A 20,729-nucleotide genomic window follows, 5' to 3' on the forward strand; every position below is an offset into this window, starting at 1 on the left:
AACCTAGAATTCTATACCCAGCCAAACTGTCAGAATAGAATAGAAGAAAGGCATTTTTTGGAATGAACCTCTCTGCCCCAGTTTTGCAGGAAGCCAACAAAATGAGGATATAAATCAATAAATAGAACTTAGGGGGCACCTGGGTGGCTCAGTTGGCAAGCGTACAACTCTTGCTTTTGGCTCAGGTCATGATCTTGGGGTCACTGGATCAAGCCCCAAGGAAGGCTCCATGCTTTTAGCACATAGTCTGCATGTCCCTCTCTGTCTGCTTCTCCCCCACTTGCATGTTCTCTCTCCCTCAAATAAATAAATTAATCCTTTTTAAAATAAATAAAAATAAATAGAACTGAGAATGTTTTAAGTGTTTGGAAAAAATACTACTAGGGGTTTGACAGATCTTTGAACTATTTGGGGGGTAATGGTAATAAATTATAGAAAATTAACCAAATGAAAAAAATCAAGGCAATTAATATTTCTAGATAAATAAAGGACACATTCATAGTATATTATTGATGGAACAGTGAACAATATATCATCACAGTAATGTAAATACTAACTATTGACTTAACCAAAAATTGTGATTTTACTGTTTAGGGAGGTTGGGATACTACTATAATAAGTTAATATATAATGTGGAAAGCTGATGAATCTGGAAACAATATGAGGATATTAGTTAGAAATCTGAAGGAGGCTGCCGGCCTCTGGGGCAGCAGACTGGGGGATGGAGTCAGGGGATTGCTGTGTTTATTACGAAACTTTGTACTATTTGATTTTTAATCTCATATGTATATGATTTTGATTAAAAATTAAAAATAATAAAATGAGCACACTAATAATAGTTTCCTCTTAGAGAAAAATTAGCATTTAATAGTTGTGCTTGACTTGTTAATTATAAAAATGTAGTAGGGTGTTACTATAATGAGATTTTCTAGAAAGTAGATTTATTCTAATGATAGTTCAAATTTGGCCCTCAACTAAGAATCGTGGCTCTGGAAATACCAAGGGAATTAACAATTAGTGTTATCTGAAAGATAGTCCTGTGTGTAGCTAGGTCATCAAGTCCTGGGCCTGAAATAGGCCCCCATTAAATATGTGGGGTGTGATTTGCCACAAAGCTGTGGTTGCAGTCCCTGGCTTTAGGATGAAAGGTAGGATTCCATGACATTTCAATTTTAGTTGCTACTCCTACTCCATAGCTAGTGTTTCTTTTCCCTAATAAAATAAATGGATTCCTTGTCCCTTGGAAAACCTCCAGACTACTTTCACTCCCTCAGACTGTGCTTTCTGGAATCATTTTCACATATCACATTTGTTAATTTTAGCTCTTGACTTAGTCCCAGTAAGACTTAGGCAGTAATACAGACCATCATCTGATCTGGTAAGAGGGCTCTTTTGGAAATAACAATAGCTACTGTTTATGGAGCCCCTTCCATATGTTGTTTCTAATCTTCATAACCCTGTGAGATAGCTCATCTCCCCCAGCCTTACAGTTGAGACAGTAGAGGCCCTGGGAGGTAAAGTCATTTATCCAAGCCACCACAGTGGATGGCAGAGGTGTAGTTCAGAGCTAGGCTGTGTGATGTAGCTCACTCGGCATCCACTGCATTGCCTCCCCCAGTCTAGAGTCAGTGGGCTTTCGTGACACTTAACCCCCAGGTAGTACTATCTCCCAGAAAACCTATGAGACAAAGAAGATGCCTGTGTGTCCTTAGCGGCCAAAATGGATGTGACTGATATGGCCGCATTTTGTCCTTCATTTGGACATACACTGGACCCCACAGAGCTAGAGAACCCAGCAGGCTGTCACGGGAGAGTGTTTGCAAGTGGACTTTGTTGACAGGTGCATATGAAATAGCATGCACATGCCTCAAGATCTCTGCTCTCAGCACCTGCCCCCTTCAAGTTATTGGCTGGGCTGCAAACAGTGGAGGGGGTCAGTCACATTTGGGATCATTTGGTCTGGGGGTTCCCAAACCAGGCCCCATGTCAGATTCGCCTGTCTTCTTTCCATCCCTATCCTCATCCTGCAGCTCCTGCATCCTTCCTCTTGCCACCTTCTCTTGGCCCATTTCTGCCCTCCCTTTAAAAAAATATATATATTTTATTTATTTATCCATGAGAGACACACAGAGAGGCAGAGACATAGGCAGAGGGCAGAGGGAGAAGTAGGCTCCCTGCAAGAAGCCTAATATGGGACTCAATCCCAAGACCCCAGGATCACAACCTGAGCCAAAGGCAGACGCACAACCACTGAGCCACCAGGTGCCCCATCTGCCCTCCTTTTAAATAGGACTGAACTCCAAACTTTAAAAAAAATTGTCTTTGGCTAAAATCTTAAGAAAGGGTCTTCTTTTGATAACTTGTTCTTGAATTATACATTTCCTAGATCCAAAAAAATTGCCTTCAAGGGAAAAAATTTTAGAAATACCTATTCCTGGGCAGCCCGGGTGGCTCAGCAGTTTAGCGCCGCCTTCAGCCCAGTGTGTAGTCCTGGAGACCCGGGATTGAGTCTCATGTCGGGCTCCCTGCATGGAGCCTGCTTCTCCCTCTGCCTGTGTCTCTGCCTCTCTCTCTCTCTCTCTCTCTCTCTCTCTCTCTCTCTCTGTGTCTTTCATGAATAAATAAATAAAATCTTAAAAAAAAAAAAACTATTCATCTTTGTCCTATTTCCAGTGAAAACAAGAAGTAACTCTTCTCTCTTCTAAAACAGTGGTTTTCAACCTTAGTATGCACACAGATCATCTAGGGAACTTAAGATACAGCCCATTCCATATTCTTATTCTAAAGGGCTAGAAAGGAGACCAAGAGTCTGTATTTTATTTTTTTTATATTGTAAATATTTATTTATTTAATAGAGAGCTTGCACATGCGAGTGTGTGCATGAACGAGGGGAGGGGCAGAGGGAGAAGGAGAGAACCGCAAGCAGGCTCCAGCCCAGTGGGGAGCCTAATGTGGGCTTCCATGACCCTGAGATCATGACTTGAGCAGAATCCAAGAGTTGGACACTTAACCAACTGAACCACCCAGGCACCCGGCCCTGAGTCTGCATTTTAAAGAGGTGCCCCAGGTGATTCAAAATAGGTTGTCTAGGGGCACCTGGGTAGCTCACTTGGTTAAGTGTTTGCCTTTCGCTCAGGTCTTGATCCAGGATCCTGGGTTAGAGCCCCACATCAGGCTCTCTGCTCAGCAGGGAGCTTGCTTCTCCCTCTCCCTCTGCCATTCCCCCTGCTTGTGCTTTCTCTCTCTCAAAGAAATGAATAAAATCTTTAAAAAAAAAAAAATAAGTTGTCCATGAGGGCGCCTGTTAAATAGTTGTAATTCTCTGAATTGTTGTCTTTTAAAACATTCTAACAGTTAATTATTTTTATTTCATCCTCTAGCTTTGCTCATATTATCCTTTCACTTAAATTGAAAATTATGTGCCAGTTTAGAAAGGTCAGGGGCTTTGGACCATACTACTTCCAGGCTGTGTGGATTTGGACAGAACCGTCTCCCGGCTTCATCAAGTTTCCTTACCTATGAAATGGAATTAAACTACACAAACTTCATGGGATTGTTGTGACTCTTGTGCCTGGAACATTTCAGGCACTTATTAAACATCTGTTTCTTTCTCAAACTGAATGCAAAGGAGCAAACAAGTTAGTTCACAGTCTTTTTCATTTATTTGCTTAAGTTAATGCCTTGTGGGTTTAAGGTTGCTTAAGGGGAAGCTTTCTTGGGCTTTTTTTCATTCGAAGAAGCTTGAAGTTCTTTATTTGCATATAACAGTGCTTTTTGTATCTTGCAAATCAGTTTCAAAACCATCAAAAGCTGGATCTGGAAAGAATAGTTTGATATGGTAGTGTACAGTTTGGCAGAATTTTCAGTATTCATTGTTGCTAATTCATTGTTTTGCCAGACCTGTTGATGCATGGTTTTATAACTAAATTTTAAAAGATTTGGACACAGTTTATAAGCATTACTCATTTTAAGAGGACTTAGGAGGATAAGGTCATTGTAGACTCACAAAGAGAATATTGGTAATAGTCATTAGCTTTTTTTTTTTTTTTTTTTATGATAGTCACACACAGAGAGAGAGAGAGAGAGAGAGAGAGAGAGAGGCAGAGACACAGGCAGAGGGAGAAGCAGGCTCCATGCACCCGGAGCCCGACGTTGGATTCGATCCCGGGTCTCCAGGATCGCACCCTGGGCCAAAGGCAGGCGCTAAACTGCTGCGCCCCCCAGGGATCCCTCATTAGCTTTTTAAAATAAACTTATATCCACTATAAAGTACAGGACATTGCAAACAAATATCTGGGCCTATATTAACTGAGAGTATTCAAGGATATGGTTAGAACCTCAAAAATGCCTATCAATGTACAATCCTTGGCCTTAACCTGTCAATTTGGATCTAGTTCTTTAAATCTGAAGTATTGTATCAATGACAAACTTTATTATAGTTTGGTCCAGAGCCCTTGAGCTTTCCAAAATGGCACCAAAACAGATGCTGTATTTTTCAGTTTGTATTGGTGGCACCCTTTGAATTTTATTTTTGGCTTTAGCCTTGGAGTTTGAAAGTTTTAAAACAACACTAAACAAATCAGTCACTACCTGTGGGCTCTCTAGCAGAATGACAGTGCCTCTGAGAACCTAGATAAGCACCCGCTGTTAGTACACTTGTCACTTGTGTCTCCAGGTGGTGGGAACTGTGTACTTGCTTCCCAGCTTGTGCCTTCCTGGGTGCTAATGAGGCCTGAGCTGGTAGCACAGCACTAACCATGCATATTGGTCCACTCAGTTGCAGTAAAAACACATTTTGTACATTGATCAGAATTTGGTAGGACACTTCTGAAAAGTTGATGATGCTCTGGCTGAGAGCTCCTGTGATATACACTAGTCATGTCCAGTCCAGTTGTGAATTTTTATATGCTATTTTTGGCAGACCTACATGAAGATCTTGTTACTTAGCCATTCCAAGATATCCAGATTTTTGTTGTTATAGAATAGCCTGGAAAGTACAACAAATGAGTCCAGCTTTGCCTTCTGGGGTTGACCACTCACAGTCAAGGGTCTCTAAATAAACCAGCACTTCCTCTGGTATATATGATGTTAGCTATTTAACCTAGAATAGAGAAATCCAAGGCTTTAATCTATTTGAAATTTACTGTTGATGGGAGGGGGCTGTGTAATCGACTGATCAGGAGCCTCATTCTTGGAACTGGCAAAGCAGAGTTAGTTTCCAACTATGGTGCCTTGGGCAGGGTGCTTGACTTCTTTGACCATCAGGTTTTTACCTGAAGAATCCGGATAATCTCTTTTCCTCACAGGATCATTACACAAATGCAGTGTTATGATGAATGGACCATATTTCTCTTAAGTGTCTGACACACTAAGGACACATCCTCAATACACATCCTCTCATTATTCATCTGTTGTAATACGTGAGCTACATTAACTTTTCTCTCTGTTGCAGTTATCTGACACTATTAAATAAATAACTTTTCTTATTGTTATTGAAGTATATCTGATTTTCATTTGATTATTTGGTTTGTTGGGTTCCCTGTTACTTCCCATCCATCTAGATTTCTGGCTTTGTGCCAAATAATAACTATTGTGATTATTGTTACTTTTTGTTATAATAATGTATATTGTCAGTCCTAACCAGAGTTCTAAAGATTTCAGCTGTCTACAGCCATGAAATGAGTCTTAAATAATGGTGCCTGTGGCACTTACCAAACAAGGGGGAAAAGTTTCCAGTTGAAGAAAATAAGGTCAAGCAGGGATGAGGGCCCTGCCTCTCTGATGGGTCTTCGTGGAAGCTGAATTTCCTTTACATATAATCAGAAATTATGTTTGAATTCGAACCGATCTCTCTTCCGTTTCCAGCCACCTCCTAGTCTGAATGTATGATTTAACTAATGTCTTGCATACCTGTGAGGTTGTCATGTGGGCTCTAGCTCTCTGATTATTCATTCTTTATACACCCACTGAGTTAGCCTTAATCACTGTCAACTCAGTGAACATATGTGAGACCAGTATTGGTAACTGCAGAGGAATTTGCGTTATTCGCCAGCATTTTTGCGACACATGGTTTGCCAGAGCCCCCGGGCACCAGCGTGGTTCGGCTTTAAGCCGCGCAGGTTGGGGGCATCTCGCCACAGAGATGCTCGAGGTTCCAAAGGTGGTGCTAAGTAGGCCCGCGCCCCCGGCAGCTCAGAGTAGCCAGTCTGTCTTGGGCCATTAGGACTTGCCATCGTTGAGAACCACTCATTGCTGTACCTAAAAACAGCCCCCCTGTTGACACAGAACCCGTCCCCGGGTTGGTTTTGGACCTCGGCAGAGGGCCAAGGCCGGGGTGGGCCTGGCGGTCGCCGGGAAGACTGGGGCCGGCCGGCGCGGCGCCGAGGGGGTTAAGGCGGCGGCTGCAGCCGCGGCGGGGGCGGGCCTCGCGGGCCGGGCTCGGGGCCCTTTGTTAACAGGCGCGTCCCGAGCCGAGACGGAGACGCGGCCGCGGCCATGGGCTGGCGCGCAGGGCGGCGGCGAGGCGGCGTGGCGGGGCCGCCGGGGCGCGGGAGGGCGCGCGGGGCCAGCGGGGCGCGCCGGACCTGAGGGCGCGGCGCAGGGAGCCCGGGGGTGCCGGCCCCCGCCGCCGGCACGCGAAAATGTTGGAGATCTGCTTAAAGTTGGTGGGCTGCAAATCCAAGAAGGGGCTCTCTTCCTCCTCCAGTTGTTACCTGGAAGGTAAGCGCCGGCAGGCGGGAGCGGGTCGAGGAGGCCTCGGGGCCTCCGGTCGGGCCTTCCCGGGCGGCGCCCGCGCGCGCGCGCGCGCTCGCTCAGTCGCTCGCTCCCTCCTCGCCCTCGCCCTCGCCCTCCCTTCCCTTTCCCTTTTCTCTCCCTTCCTCCCTCTCTTGCTCTTTCTGTGTCCTGCGACCGCGCCTGGGCGCTGCGGGCGGAGCGGGAGGGTGTGGGGCTCCGGCCCCCGCGCCCTAACCCCGGGAGAGCCACGCCAGGATGGCTGTGTCGCCGGGCCCCCAGCCCCGGGGCTCTTCCCGAGAAAGTTTGAGAAAGTGAGCTCTACAGGCCCGAACGGCCGTGTGAGCCCGAGCCCACGTTGTGGAATTTTTACCGTTAATTGGGAATTATGTGTCAAAAAGGTCGACCCGTGTTTGTGAAACATGTGATTTTCGTTAAGGGTCGTGTACAAAGGAATACGGCTCTACCATTTATGGATACGAAGTTCAAGCAATCTTTGTACCCCACACCCCACTCCCACAACCCCCAACCCAGTGTTATCTATAGACCACGCAGAGGTCTTAGGAATTCTTCCTTTTCGGGGTGGGTCGGGGGAAGCGAAATTTACGAATTTTAGGAAGGCTTCCTGAATGGGTACCAAGTACTTGGGGGAGGGGAGCCTCATGTTAAGTTCCCTCCATAAAGTGCAGAGCCAGGAGCATCTTACTTTTGCCTTCTTTCCATTCTACTTTGCTTCTCTCATCTCTGTGTTCATCTTTCCTGTTGTCTTTCCTTTCCTGTGCCAGTAACAACTGAAAAAATGTGAACTGGGGATGGTGCGTCGTCATTTTGTAACTTCGAGTGGACCTGAAATTGATGTGACTAGGGGACTGGTCATCCCAGACGTAATCCTGCTGGCATTTCTCTGTTGTTTTCACTTAGGACTTAAAATAGGAAAAGAAACTTAAAGCTCATTTTAGAACAAGTAGAATTTCTGCTATAGTGCCATGAAGTTCTAATGTTTTTCTTTTGAAAATGAAAGAGAAATAAACGGAGGCCTCATAAATGGTTAACTTCTCTTCCTTACAACTTTTTTTTTTTCACCCCACAATCCTCACTGAGCACTGTTTTGTTTTGTTTTGTTTACTTTTTAACTTGAGGGCCTGCCTGGAGTCACATAAGCAGCTTAAACCTTAAACTCCAGTGAGGTAGGTAAAACCTGTTTGCCTCTGCTGCCACAGTATGTGTATGTACATCGATCACTCCACTTCCCTGTTTGGGATGTCCCCTTCCCTTGGAGCAGGCTCACAAAATCCAGCATTTGGAAGGAGGAGACAGTTTATTTGTCCCTAAAAGTTGGCATCTAAAGCAGCCAAAATCATCTTCAGTTAATCTGTTGCTTATTTTCCAAGTTGCTCAGAATTCTGAACACATTCTCATTTACATCTGTATCGAGTTAGTGTTAGGCATTATCATCTCCATTTTGCAGATGGACTCCTTTGGCGGAGTATATGAACAGACTTTTGTAGCTGCAGAGCTGGAGGAAAGTTTAGGTCATAGCAGAGCTGTGATATTGTTTTCTTGGGGGTAAACTGGAGATTTAGTGTTGACCTGGCTGCTTTAATTATTGGGGCTTGTCGGGAGGAATCTAATCTAAAATGTTTTACTCCATTTTCCTGCATCCTGTCTTGAAATAATAATGTAGCCTCCCAAGTCTCAAAAAAATCCCCAGCTCTGGTACCACTGACTATCTTGATTAAAGCTGCCTCTAGGAAGGAATCACTGTAGGAATTTTTTCTTTTTACTGACTTTCCCTTATTTTGTTGGTATATTTAATTGGAGAAAGTAAATGGAATTACTCTTTTGTAAGTAGAGAGAATTTAGTAATTGTTTCTTGAAGACTGGATGTGCTATTAGTCTCTTGGGGAGAACAGTTGCCAACATCTGGATAAGTAATCCAGCCTTTCGGTTTTTACTGACATCCTAAATCAATCAATCACTGTTTATTGACACCCACGCAGGGCTCAGGCAGCTCAGGCCACAGAGAGAATTGAATATGGTCAAGTTTTCCATTCTGTCGAGAGGATTCTACCTTAAATGCAACTTGATCACATATCTACTTGCTACCCAGGCCTGGCTGTCAAAGAAACAATTAAATACTTACTGTAAGCCCAGCTTTGTTTCAGCATTCTGTATGATTTGGTTTGCTTGTTTCTCATGATGGCCCTGTGGTTAATTCCATTTAATAGATGAAGACTCTAAGTCACCAAAAACAAAAAGTTAGGAAACTTATCTGAGGTCACAGGGCCTCAGGCAAGTGGTGGTGTCGGGATTTGACATGCTGTCTGGTTCCAAAGAGCCCAGTTTTATGTGTTGTGCTTTACCAACTGTGACTGTGACCTTTGACACTCTCTGTGGCTGTTAAAATAGTATCTTCAAGAAACACTTTTCTAGAAAACTAATACTGAAAAAAAATGATTATCTTTACCAAAAGGATTTTTTTTACCAATAAAAATTTTAAACATGTATTAAGATAGCTGTACTTGATAAAAAAAATTCTAAAAGGTATTTCGTGAAAAGTACTTTGTCTCCTATCCAGATTCGCTATAACCAGAGACACTCAGAGTTTCTCCTGTATCCTTCTGGAAATATTCTATGGACATAATAAGTGTTTATAGTATTTGAATTTTGTGTTACAACTCTGTAAAAATGTATGTTTATAGAAGCATCTTTCACCATGACCACATTTAGCTTTACAACCTTAGGTCTACTTCAAACACTGAGTTTTCTGATTATTCCTTCTCCCTACAGATGTGGAAGAAAATATGAACACTAGCCATCTGAATTTGCTGTTTTTCCTACTTTTCTTTCTTCATGTTTGTGTTTGCATACATCATGCGTGACTGTTGTACATGAACATGCTAGTTCTGTAGTGTGGAATCAAAATTTAATATCTTGTGAAGTGAACTCTTCTTGAACTTTCAAATTTTATTTTAAGGGCCCGCTTTTAAATGCTTCTTTTCAGCAGTTAACTTTCTGGCAAATGCTTTATGTGGTGCCAGCCACACGGATACACTGTTAGAACTTCTGGTTCAGAGAATCTCATGCTCTCTTTCTAAACACTCTTTCCTGAGGTCATCACATGCTTCCCTTGTTTAGTAACAAAGAAAATGTGAGACTCTTTCAGGAACCTAATAGAAAGCCAGCCAGTCCTCTGGTTTGAGGTTAGGCTAAAATTGTGGAGCCTTTCTGATGTGACACTCCTCAGCAGTAAGCGTTTCATACACATCCTCACTTAATTCTCACACACCAACACTATGTGGTTCTAGACAAGAGGAGGAGAAAGACCCTGTTCACTTTGAAATACTTTTCAGAAGTACTTCTGAATTTGGAGTCAGGAGATCCCAGTTTTTGTCTGACTCCTCAGCTTTTCTGCTTCTTGCTTACCTCTAAGAGCAAACATCCTCTCTCTAGCTCACCTTACAGAATTGTTTTGAGGATCTAGGAGATGATTCTAGTGAAAGTTTTAAAAACCAATAAAATGCTAAATATTTGTATTTATACCGACATAGGGTTCCTTTGAGATGATGTCCCTAGGTCCAGACGGCTCTGTTGTGAGGGTATAGCAGAAGTCCCATTCTCAAGTGAGGCATGCAGCTCCAAAGCCAGTGGCCTGGGTTGCCAGCCATGCTTGCCTGCTGACCTGAGGCATATTGCTTCCCAAGCATCGGTGTTCTCATTTCTAAAATACAACTGAGTAGTAGTCTGCCCCTCGTTGAGTTAGGAGATCTGTGTGAAAGATTTCGTTTAAATTGTTCAGCCAATTCCTTCAATGGCTGAAGTCACAATAGAAGTGAGCTGAACCTACCATAGTTTTTCTTAACAGAACAGTTTGTTTCCAAATTTGCTTTGATGAATAGAATGAATACTTCCTGTCATTGGTTTTAAGGATGAGTATCTTCCCTTTCTGTAATCCTTTCTTTCTCTCTCTCTCTCTCTCTCTCTCTGTAAATTTTACTTATTTATGTAATCTCTACACCTAGCCTGGGGCTGGAACTTAATAGGCTCTTCTGACTGAGCCAGCCAGGCAGGCCCCTCTCTGATCCTTTCTTATGCCCATGGTGAATGTTTTAGTTGCGGAAGAAGAAATCCCACTGGTTCATGATTGGCATCATAATCTCTCCAGAGGCAGTATTTCCACAGCTCCAAATATGTGAAAACCGAACATCTCATACTACTCATTACCTTGTTCTAAAATCGTCATGATTTTGCCAGTGTAATCACTGATCTGAGATAGAAACAGGAAAAATTGTCTACAGATAAGTTTAAAAATACATAACAACAGTGTACAACATGATGACTGTGGTTAACAGTACTGTATATTTGAAAGTTGCTAAGAAAGTAGATCTTAAAAGTTGTCATTGTAAGGAAAAAATCTGCAACTGGGCGGTGATGGACGTTAACTTACTGTGATAACTGATAATTTCACAGTATCTACATGTATTAAGTCATGTTGTACACCTGAAATTTATACAATGTTTTATATCAATCATATCTCAATAAAACTGGAAAAGATAAATATATATAAGAACTAAAGATCAAATGGGATATTGGAAGAATTTAACTTTTTCTCTGTAATAGTGGATCGTTAATTAAACACATTGAAAGATTTATAAATTCTTAGGTTTGGTTTTTTTTTTTTTTATGGAAAATTCTAAGTCTGTAACAAGCAGCCCATTGAACTCCTTGTACTCATCACCCAGCTTTCAAAATGACCAAATTATGGTCAATCTTAAATTTGCCCTCCTCAAGCCACTGGCAGAGCATCAGTTTCATAACCTGAAGGTCCTGAGTCTGAGCCTCAGAGAGCATGGATTAAGTCACTTCTCATACTTAGCTGGGCCCAAGGTTACTGTTTAAAAAAAGAACACAGAGCACATTATGGTCAGTCTTGTTTTCTTGCCTCGTGAAGTTGTAGTTCCAAAGACATTTGGGAAAATAGCTTGCTGATTACCAACACATGAGAGTCTAACTCTGCCCTCAGATGAGGAGAGTTGTTATTTTCTGAAATTGGCTCTCAGATTTTTCTTTCTTAACCCACATCATAGGTGCCTTGTTCTACTGTCTGTGGTGGTAGTGACAAGGAAGACAGACAGGTGAAGGAAACAGAAAAGCAGGTGGGGAATTAAAGAGGAGAGGGAGGCAGAGAAAGGCTGAGACCAAAACGAACACAGATGAGAAGGGGTATGGGGTGCCAAAGGATAGCCCAAGGCAGGCAGAGGAAGAGACCCAGAAGGGAGAAAGGGAAAAAGCCAGATTCTGAGAGAGAAGTGCAAAATGTTGAGTGGGAGCCATACGGACTGGTGGACAGCCTGATGGACAGCCTGGTGCAAGGAAGCTACAGGGAGAGGTAGAGGAGTAACCTTAACTCTTCTTCCATTGCCTGTCCTCCCAGTCAGAGCATCAGCCTAGGCTTGTGGGGTTCGGTACAGATGAAGTGCTTGGCACAGTCCTGGCACCCAGTAAGTGACAGATAAATACTGGCTATTATTCTGTTAGTCAGTTGCATAAACTTGAACCTCATTGCTCTTAAATTTTCTTTAAAGGCCCAATCCGGGCAGCCCCAGTGGCGTAGCAGTTTAGTGCCGCCTGCAGCCCAGGGTGTGATCCTGGAGACCCTGGATCGAGTCCCATGTCGGGCTCTCTGCATGGAGCCTGCTTCTCCCTCTGCCTGTGTCTCTGCCTCTCATTCTCTCTCTGTGTCTCTATGAATAAATAAATAAAATCTTTAAAAAAAAAAAAAAGGCCCAATCCTTAGCAATCTTACCAGTGTTCAAGTGTAGCTAGTAACACTGGACATTGCATACCTTAACATTGAATTTAAAGGTGGGTCATGGATAGAATTAGCCATTACTTTTGGGAACTCACATACCTTTTTTGGGTCACATTCGCTCAGATTAACAACAGGAATAATAATGGCTAACGAGACATCTTGGGGACATTACCTGCCATCAGGTAGCCCCTTTACTTCAGTGAGTCGAATCTAAACTGACCCAGGAGTCCTTGGTGACCCTTTTGGGGAGAACAGGAAATGTGAAACGAGTGCTTTCCAAACCATCCCCAGGCCCCGATGGCCCAGCAGGCAGAGGGGGAGGCTTTCAGTCGGCTGCAAATGGCCTGTGACAGAATAAAAATGCTTCCATGGTTAGTGGGCCCACTGCAGATGGTTTGAATCAGGGCCAGTGCAGGGATTCAGGGAACCATTGCTCACCCCACCCCACCCTGCCCCCGACAGAATGTGTGTGGAGGTGCTGTGTGCCTGTTCTGGGACTATAATGAATCCTGTTTCTCTTGAAAGTGCAGAGAAATGGACTTTTATGTTGCCCTTGTTTTAGTATCTTGACCATGGTTTACATTCCATTAAAAAAGAGAAAAATGACTGCATTTCTGAGATCTTTACAAAAGCTTCCCTGGCAGCATGTCATTTCTTTTCATCCTGCTGTCTTTTTGCTGTTCTTACTGCAGGTTGACAGATAATTAAGGTACACTCTTCTGTCATGACTTAATATTTTACCTTGTTGCTTGAGACAGGTGCAGGATGTTCTGTCTGTATAGCGGATGGTTACAGTAAACACCCAGCGGTGCTATATGCCCTGCCTTGCAGGAGGCAAGGGGTGAAGACTGTGGTAAGATCGCTGGGCTCTGTCCCAGAGTTCACACTGTCATGAGGACAATAATAAATGAGGGAGTACTTGCCCTAAGGTGCAGGTCCCTAGGGCCAGGTACCACACTTGGCATTTGTGCAGAAATTCCCTGCATGCAGTGTGCACGGAGCCTTTCTGACAGCCTGGCTAGGTAGACACCATTGTTGCCCTGTTGTGCAACTGGGAAATTAATTACTTCAAGACAGGGTGGACAGAGATTTAAATAAGGCTTGTCGGCCCTGGAGTCCAGGCTTACCAGATTTCCTTGCTGACAAGGTGAAGGGGAAGCAGTCAACCAGGGGGAAGCGATAGGGAGGAGAAAGGACCAGTCAGGCTCCATAGGGGAAGTGAGGTCAAGAGGATGGGGGGAGTCAGCTGGGAAGGCATTCCAGGGAGAGTTAAAGGCACTTGTCAGAGTGCACATAAGATGAGGCAGCCACAGGTTTTGTGTGGGGGAAACCACCAGAGAGGTTTAGAGAGGCTGGAATGGGGACCTAGGGGTTGTGGGAGAAGCTGGTCCCAGACCAGACCCTGAAGAGCCTTTTGTGCCCCCACTTCGGGAGCTCGGACTTCTCCTGCAGTAGTAGTAGTAATGAAAACCCCAGCTGTCTTTGAGTGCCTGTTACCTGCTAGGAGTAGTGTCTTCTATGTTATCTGCAAACTGCTAAGGACCCTGCAAAGCACTTGACCGCTCTGGGCTTTCCCTTCTGCCTCTACCAGCAGCTGTCTCCATGGGATTTTAACAGGAGAACCACTTGGTCAGTCTTAAATTTCAGAAAGACCCCTCTGGTAGCAGTGTGGAGGCAGAGTGGAGTGGGGTAGGATTAAAGGCTGGTGTGGGGGGGGAGGAGGTGGGGGTGGAGGGAACCAGTAAAGGGGAACAAATCATGGGGATTTAGGAGGAAAAGTGGTTACAATGTGAGTATAAACTTAGCTGAGATGAGGTGGTGGTGGGGTGTTGAAAATGGTGGGTTGTTCTTTTATATGGCTCTTTATTATGCTCCATCTCCAGGAACTGGAGGCTTCTTTGACAACAGAGTCTTAGAAGGTAACAGAATTCTTTTTATTTTTTGCTTTCTGATAGAAGGAGGGGACTGTGTACCTTTCAGAAAGGTTTAATACTTGGACTGCTGATAGAGACCAAGATTAGCACGGAGAATTCTGTTTTCTAAACTTGACTGGCTAGGCACATTATAATGTAAACAGATTCCAGGAGAAATATTTAAACCTTGGGATAATTTAAATAACTTTATTTTTTACTCTTTATTTTTTAAGGGAGGTTTCTCTGGAAATCTATTTAACTTATTGCCTATAATGCCCATAAGTGAGAAGTGATAAAACTGCATCTATTTAAAAAGGAGTTTACATAATTTGGACTTCTTAACTAATTTATAGCAGCCTCTTTTCTAGACCCATCTCCAGTTCAGATTATTCGGGTTCTACTGAACCACATCTGTAGTGTAGGAGTTGTTAACCTGGAAGGCCCTTGGGATCTGGGATAGAATTCAGAGGCTCCATGTCCTTGGAAGGGGAAATATTAGAACTTTATTTCACTAACCTCTGACTGAAAATTAGTGTTTCATTTTTTCTTAAGAATGTAACAAACCGCAGTAATATTAGCAGGTACTTGTGACTTCATCACCAGTAAAACTCAGATATTTTTATGTCATCTAATGGTTGTAATTGTTGCTTACACATACCACTACTTGGAAATGATAGCAGTTACTCCTGGATCTTTTTTTTTTTTTTAATATTTTATTTATTTATTCATGAGAGACGCACACACAGAGAGAGAGAGAGAGAGGCAGAGACACAGGCAGAGGGAGAAGCAGGCTCCATGCAGGGAGCCCGACGTGGGACTCCATCCTGGGACTCCAGGATCATGCCCTGGGCCAAAGGCAGGCACTAAACTGCTGAGCCGCCCAGGGATCCCTGAATCTTGTTATTTAATGTGTTAACAAAGAGGCATATATTTAATGCATTAATAAAGAAGCATTGTATCACAAATTAATTTTTAAGATTTTGAGGACAATTTCAGTATAGTTATTTTCCTTTGCAGTCCTCCACATTCTCTGCATTTACAGACTTTATTCTTAGGCATACCCAGACACCACCAGAGGGACCACAGCACAGTACAGATGAAGACCCCTCCCTTAGCAGCCTCAGGGTGTCAGGCTAGCTTTGGACCTCTGTGTTAGTCCTGCTTCCCTTGCTAAGCAGCGAGATCTTGTTCAGGATCCACATCCTTCCTGATGCCAGTAAGCTGATCCTTTCACAACTTCTGGCCCTCAGTGTCTTGTTCTTATAATTTAGTCCACAGGGCAGTGCCTGCCTGTCTTCTGACTTTTGCCATTGAGGCTGTGTACGTTTTCATTAGCTGTGTTCCTCCCACAGGGACACAGGTCATGTGGTGATTCTTTGCATCATTACCACCTTGCCCTACCCCTGCTCCCAGCAGCTAACACAGTGTTTGGGGTGCTGGGAAAATTTTGTTGAGTGTGAAGATAAGACCAAGGCCATATTTAACTAAACTTATTTTTTAAATAACATTAACTGCTCTGGGTGAGGGTGTAAATTACAAAATAAAAAGACCATGTAGGATGTAGATAAAATGACTTTCATCAAGTTCAAATTATGGGAAATAATACTTTTCCTCTAAGCTCATATTATAAGTTGTATGAGATTGTTGTATACTGACTTGAGAATAGTCTGAGCATGATCTCATCAGTTGGAACCAAGTCTGAAATAAAACACGAAGCCTTCCCTCTTTTTTGAGGGATCTGTTTTATAGATTTCTGAATTACAGAGATTCCTTGAACTGGAGGGTAATAGTCAAAGGCCCACAAAGGAAATAAGAATAAGGCAACAAGGGTTTAAATAATTGAAATTGAACAAAAGTAAAGGGAATGTTTATCTGTTTATCATGCCTGACACACCCTGCCCTCTCCCCTCCCAACCCCAAAGGCCCAGCAGCCAATGAGCTGCTCTGCAAGAGGAGGGTGGCCTGGGGCCGGAGCACCTACAGGAAGGTGGAGGAGCTTCCCAGAGGTGCAGTATCCTTCCCCTCGAACCCCTGGAGTTGAACATTTTACCTCCTCCTGTTGGCTCACAGAGAGGGTTCAGGGGCAGCTCCTGGAAGTCTAGACCAGATAGACCATATCAGAGAATCTTTTGTGAACTTTTCTGATCAGTGACTCACAACTTTAAGAAGGGATTACTTTCATATAAAAACAATTTTTAAATTGTGCTCTAAAGACCCCAAGCCGTTTCTTAGAATACTATCCAACTGAGTGAAACATGCACAGGCCCAGTGAATTTTGTGGCATTATCCTTACTGGATTTTTTTAAACAGTTTGATATTTTCATGGTTGGAGCCATAGCTTTTTGGAGGCTTTTTTTTTTTTTTTCCCCTATCACCGTTTTTGGTGTTTAACTGGCTAATTAATAATGACTTTTCCCGAGTTTTATGGGTGAGTGGAAGCCTTTCATGAACAGTATACTAAAATAACAAAAGGGTTATAAAAGGAGTGAGAGGCACTTTTTAAGATACGAATCTTAAATAGATTTAAATATGACTCAGAAAGGATGCTGCAGAAAATGTTCACTAAAAAAAAGTAAGAGAATAATAGCAGATGCTGAAATTTCTCTCCCAAGACTTAAACAACAGCCAAAAGATCCACTGGAAGAGCAGAAAAGGGAAGCTATTTTGAGCATCTTTTTAGAATGAAGCCTCGGGGCTTCAGGGGTCTAACTTCCTGACAGTGGGCCTGGCAGGGAGTCCTCGCATTAAGCCAGGAAGGTTGAAGTACATTATTCAGTGTTGGCCTTGTAAGCTGTGATCATTTTTAAGGTTGACAAGCGTAGTTCACAATGAAATGAAGCAAGGAACTTGGCATTTATACATTGTGAGTCAATTTTGACATCAGCCTGGATTGGGACTTGACTGGAAGGTTTTGGTGTTGGGCTGTGGCTATACTTCAGGGTCTTGATCCAGAGGCATGCATGAGCAATACTTCCCTTTGGGCTTTGACCATTAATTTGTGGAATGGAGCAAGAACTGGAGAGGAAAATCGAGAGACTGCCTTGGATTTCCTGCTGTCCATTGAATCAAAAAGCTGTGGGAGGCCCTTTCCTTCCTGACAAAGGGCTCATCCCCTCACATGAAATTCCCAGCAGCAGTCTCCATGTTAGGGACAGTCCCTCTTCAATCCCAGACTTGAAATCCACAGGCACCCCTGGGCGGGTATCCGCCTTCTGCCTAGTCCAGGTGTTTTCCAGGCCACTTCCCCTGATTATGTAACTTTGATCAAATCCAGATGCTGCAGAATGTTTGATAGAAGAGGTCAAATGGCAGTGGAGAAGAAAAGCATTTCTGTATTCATGACTTTGGTTTAATTTCCTGTGTGGGCCGGGGCTGCCAGAGTTGTGTGCTCATGGCCACGAGGTCGGGACTCCAGAGGGAAGCACGCAAATATTTTTTCAGGACAGCTCCAGGAGATTCCTCCCCCCTTTCCCCCCCCCCCCCCAGTTCTTTTTCAGGTTAGATTATCAATTAGGGAAGCATCAGCTGGCTCCTATTTATGATGGCAGTTTCTCTATTTTTGTGACTGTTTTCTGAATTACAAAAAACAATCCCCATTCATTGTGAGAAATAGGCCGTAATATAGAAAAGAATAAAGGAAATTGCATTTATTTATTTATTTTTAAATATTTTATTTATTTATTTGTGAGGGACACAGAGAGGGCGAGACAGAAGCAGGCTCCTCACAGGGAGCCTGATGCGGTACTCCCAGGACCTCAAAATCACACCCTAAGCAGAAGGCAAACGCTCAACCACCGAGCCACCCAGGCATCCCAAAATAAAGGAAATTTTAAGTTTGTAATCCCACCACCCCAAATTAACTACTTTTAATGACACTGTTAATACACACCACCCTGTGCTAATTACTGTTCACGTTTTGGTGTAACTCCTGTACTTTTTCAGTTTTTACAAAATTGGGATCACCGTGTATATAACAGGTTGTAATAGCATTATTATGAATGTGTTCTCAAGCCAGTAGTTGTTTTTTCTAAAAATATTTTTAACGGCTTTATGGATATATTCTGTATTATGGATGGACCACATGCTAACTTACCTTATGTTGATAGATATTTTGTGCTCCTCTTTTTCTGTGCTACTATTTAAAAATCAGTATATAGAAATAATGGTGTAGATCTCAGGGTAATTCCTAGAGGTGGATCAAAGGTTATGGAATGATTTAAAGATATGGTTATATTTCCAGTTGCCCTCCTAAAGTGTTACGGCAATTTCTACAGCAACCACTGGTATTTTATGAGAGTTACTTCATTGAGGTCTTAACACTGACTTAGATTCTAAAAAATGTATCTGCCAATTTGATAAAGAATTTGTATTTCTTTGATTACTAGCCAGGGCTAGCCTGCTTTCCAAGTTTAATGGTAATTTAAATTTTCTATAAATTGCTTATTCATGGTTTTGGTCCATTTTTCCATAGTGGAGGGATTTATCTATTTCTGTTGATATACAAGACTACTTTTATGTTAAGAATCCTTAGGCTAATGGTGTTGCTTAATACAATGACGTTAGAAGTCTTTTGACTGGCTTCCACTTAATCCACGGATTAGGTTGACCAGCATGCTCCACTTCCTATAAAACCTGCCTCCCCAAAAAAAAAAAAAAAAAAACCTGCCTCCCTAGTGCCTAACGCCCATAGAACAGGGCAGCCATCCCACCGTCATCCTCTGTCACTCACTGCTCCAGCCACACCAAGATCTGGTTACGTTTCTTTCCAGATCTTCAGATACACTTGTTTTATTTACTGGGTTAATATGAAACCAGTGAAATGCAGGTGTAAAAAGAGAGTGGTTTCCATGATAGTCAGATGGATGCCTTAGACTCAGTAAAGGCAGGTGATTTTAAACATTGCTGCCAGACCAGGTGTGAGTGAGCCAGCTGTAAGCAATTGGAAGGGACTGTGCTGGGGCCACAGAGCATATAAATCCCAGTCCTTCCTTGGCCGCCAGAAAACCGAAGCTGGAAGCCAGATAGATGATGGGGACAATCTCCAACTCTCACCACATACTCAGCCCCAAGAGGGCAGACCTTGTCCCTGCAGTCAAGACCAGCAAGCCAGTGCACTTTCAAGTGGGAATGGTGGATCACACATTTAAAAAAAAAAATTCTCTGCCTTAACCAGCTTTTTTTTTTTTTTTAAGATTTTATTTATTCATGAGAGACACAGAGAGAGAGAGAGAGAGAGAGAGAGAGAGAGAGAGAGAAGCAGAGACACAGGCAGAGGGAGAAGCAGGCTCCCTGCAGGGGCTGACCCTTAATCAGCTTTATTTGGTTAATTGATCAATTGCTGACCACAATGGGTGCTAGGCTTGCTTTTCAAGCCCATGTAAAATATTCAAGAGACGGGGCCTAACTCATAACTAAGGCTTTTCTGCACTCTAGGAAGTGGCAGTGTTACAGACCCTCTTCCTTGAAATTCTCTTTGCCCTCATGATTCATACAGTGAGATTACCAAACATAATAATGACGTAGTTGGGGATTTACTCTTTTAGCAAAAACAGTTCCCGAAGGTTTATTTCAGTCAGTAGTACAAAAGCTAGTATTGAAAAGACCCTAGTTGGGCAGCCCCAGTGGCACAGCGGTTTAGTGCCGCCTGCAGCCTGGGGTGTGATCCTGGAGACCTGGGATCAAGTCCCACGTCAGGCTCCCTGCACGGAGCCTGCTTCTCCCTCTGCCTGTGTCTCTGCCTCTCTGTGTGTCTCTCATGAATAAATAAAATCTTAAAAAAAAAAAGAAAGACCCTAGTTATTTATGTTGTGTCAGTTTGTTCCAAAGACATATTTTTTTTAAAGTTTTTATTTATTCATGAGAAACACAGAGAGAGAGGCAGAGACACAGGCAGAGGGAGAAGCAGGCTCCGTGCAGGGAGCCCGATGTGGAACTTGATCCCCGGACCCAGAATCACGCCCTGAGCCGAAGGCAGACACTCAACCACTGAGCCACCTGGGCATCCCCAAAGAGATATTTTAAAGAATGCCCATTTCTGAAAGTTCTCCAGTCCTGGTTCAGCCTCATCCCTCAGGTGTCTTAGATGTCTCTAGTGGTTTGTTTTGTTTTGGGGGGGGAAGTGAATACTGCAGAATCAGATCTATCCCTGAGATGGGTGTTATTGCCCAAAAAAAGATGTTTGGGGATTCTCTAAATCCATAAAGAGGGAAAATTTTAATTTTTCTCTTATTTTTTTTAAAGATGTATTTATTTATTTTAGAGAGAAAGATTTG

The 20,729-nt window shown here is 43.1% G+C and overlaps 1 protein-coding gene across 3 annotated transcripts in view; it reads left to right on the forward strand.

Annotated features, from left to right (window-relative positions):
• The window catches only part of ABL1 (ABL proto-oncogene 1, non-receptor tyrosine kinase), a 144,518-nt gene that overhangs the window by 89,979 nt on the left and 33,810 nt on the right, over positions 1-20,729 (forward strand). Inside the window, exon 1 of one of the 3 annotated variants that reach the window (XM_041723941.1) lies at positions 6,481-6,720. The exons of 1 other annotated variant lie outside the window; for it this stretch is intronic. In XM_041723941.1, coding sequence (XP_041579875.1) covers positions 6,642-6,720 — 79 coding nt within the window. In that variant the 5' untranslated portion in view covers positions 6,481-6,641. Of the gene's footprint in view, positions 1-6,480; positions 6,721-14,339; positions 14,464-20,729 lie in introns of those variants that run through there. One more of the 3 variants, XM_041723940.1, reaches the window with a different exon arrangement.

The sequence above is a fragment of the Vulpes lagopus genome, chromosome 12, assembly GCF_018345385.1.
Source record: "Vulpes lagopus strain Blue_001 chromosome 12, ASM1834538v1, whole genome shotgun sequence".
Classification (NCBI taxonomy): domain Eukaryota; kingdom Metazoa; phylum Chordata; class Mammalia; order Carnivora; family Canidae; genus Vulpes; species Vulpes lagopus.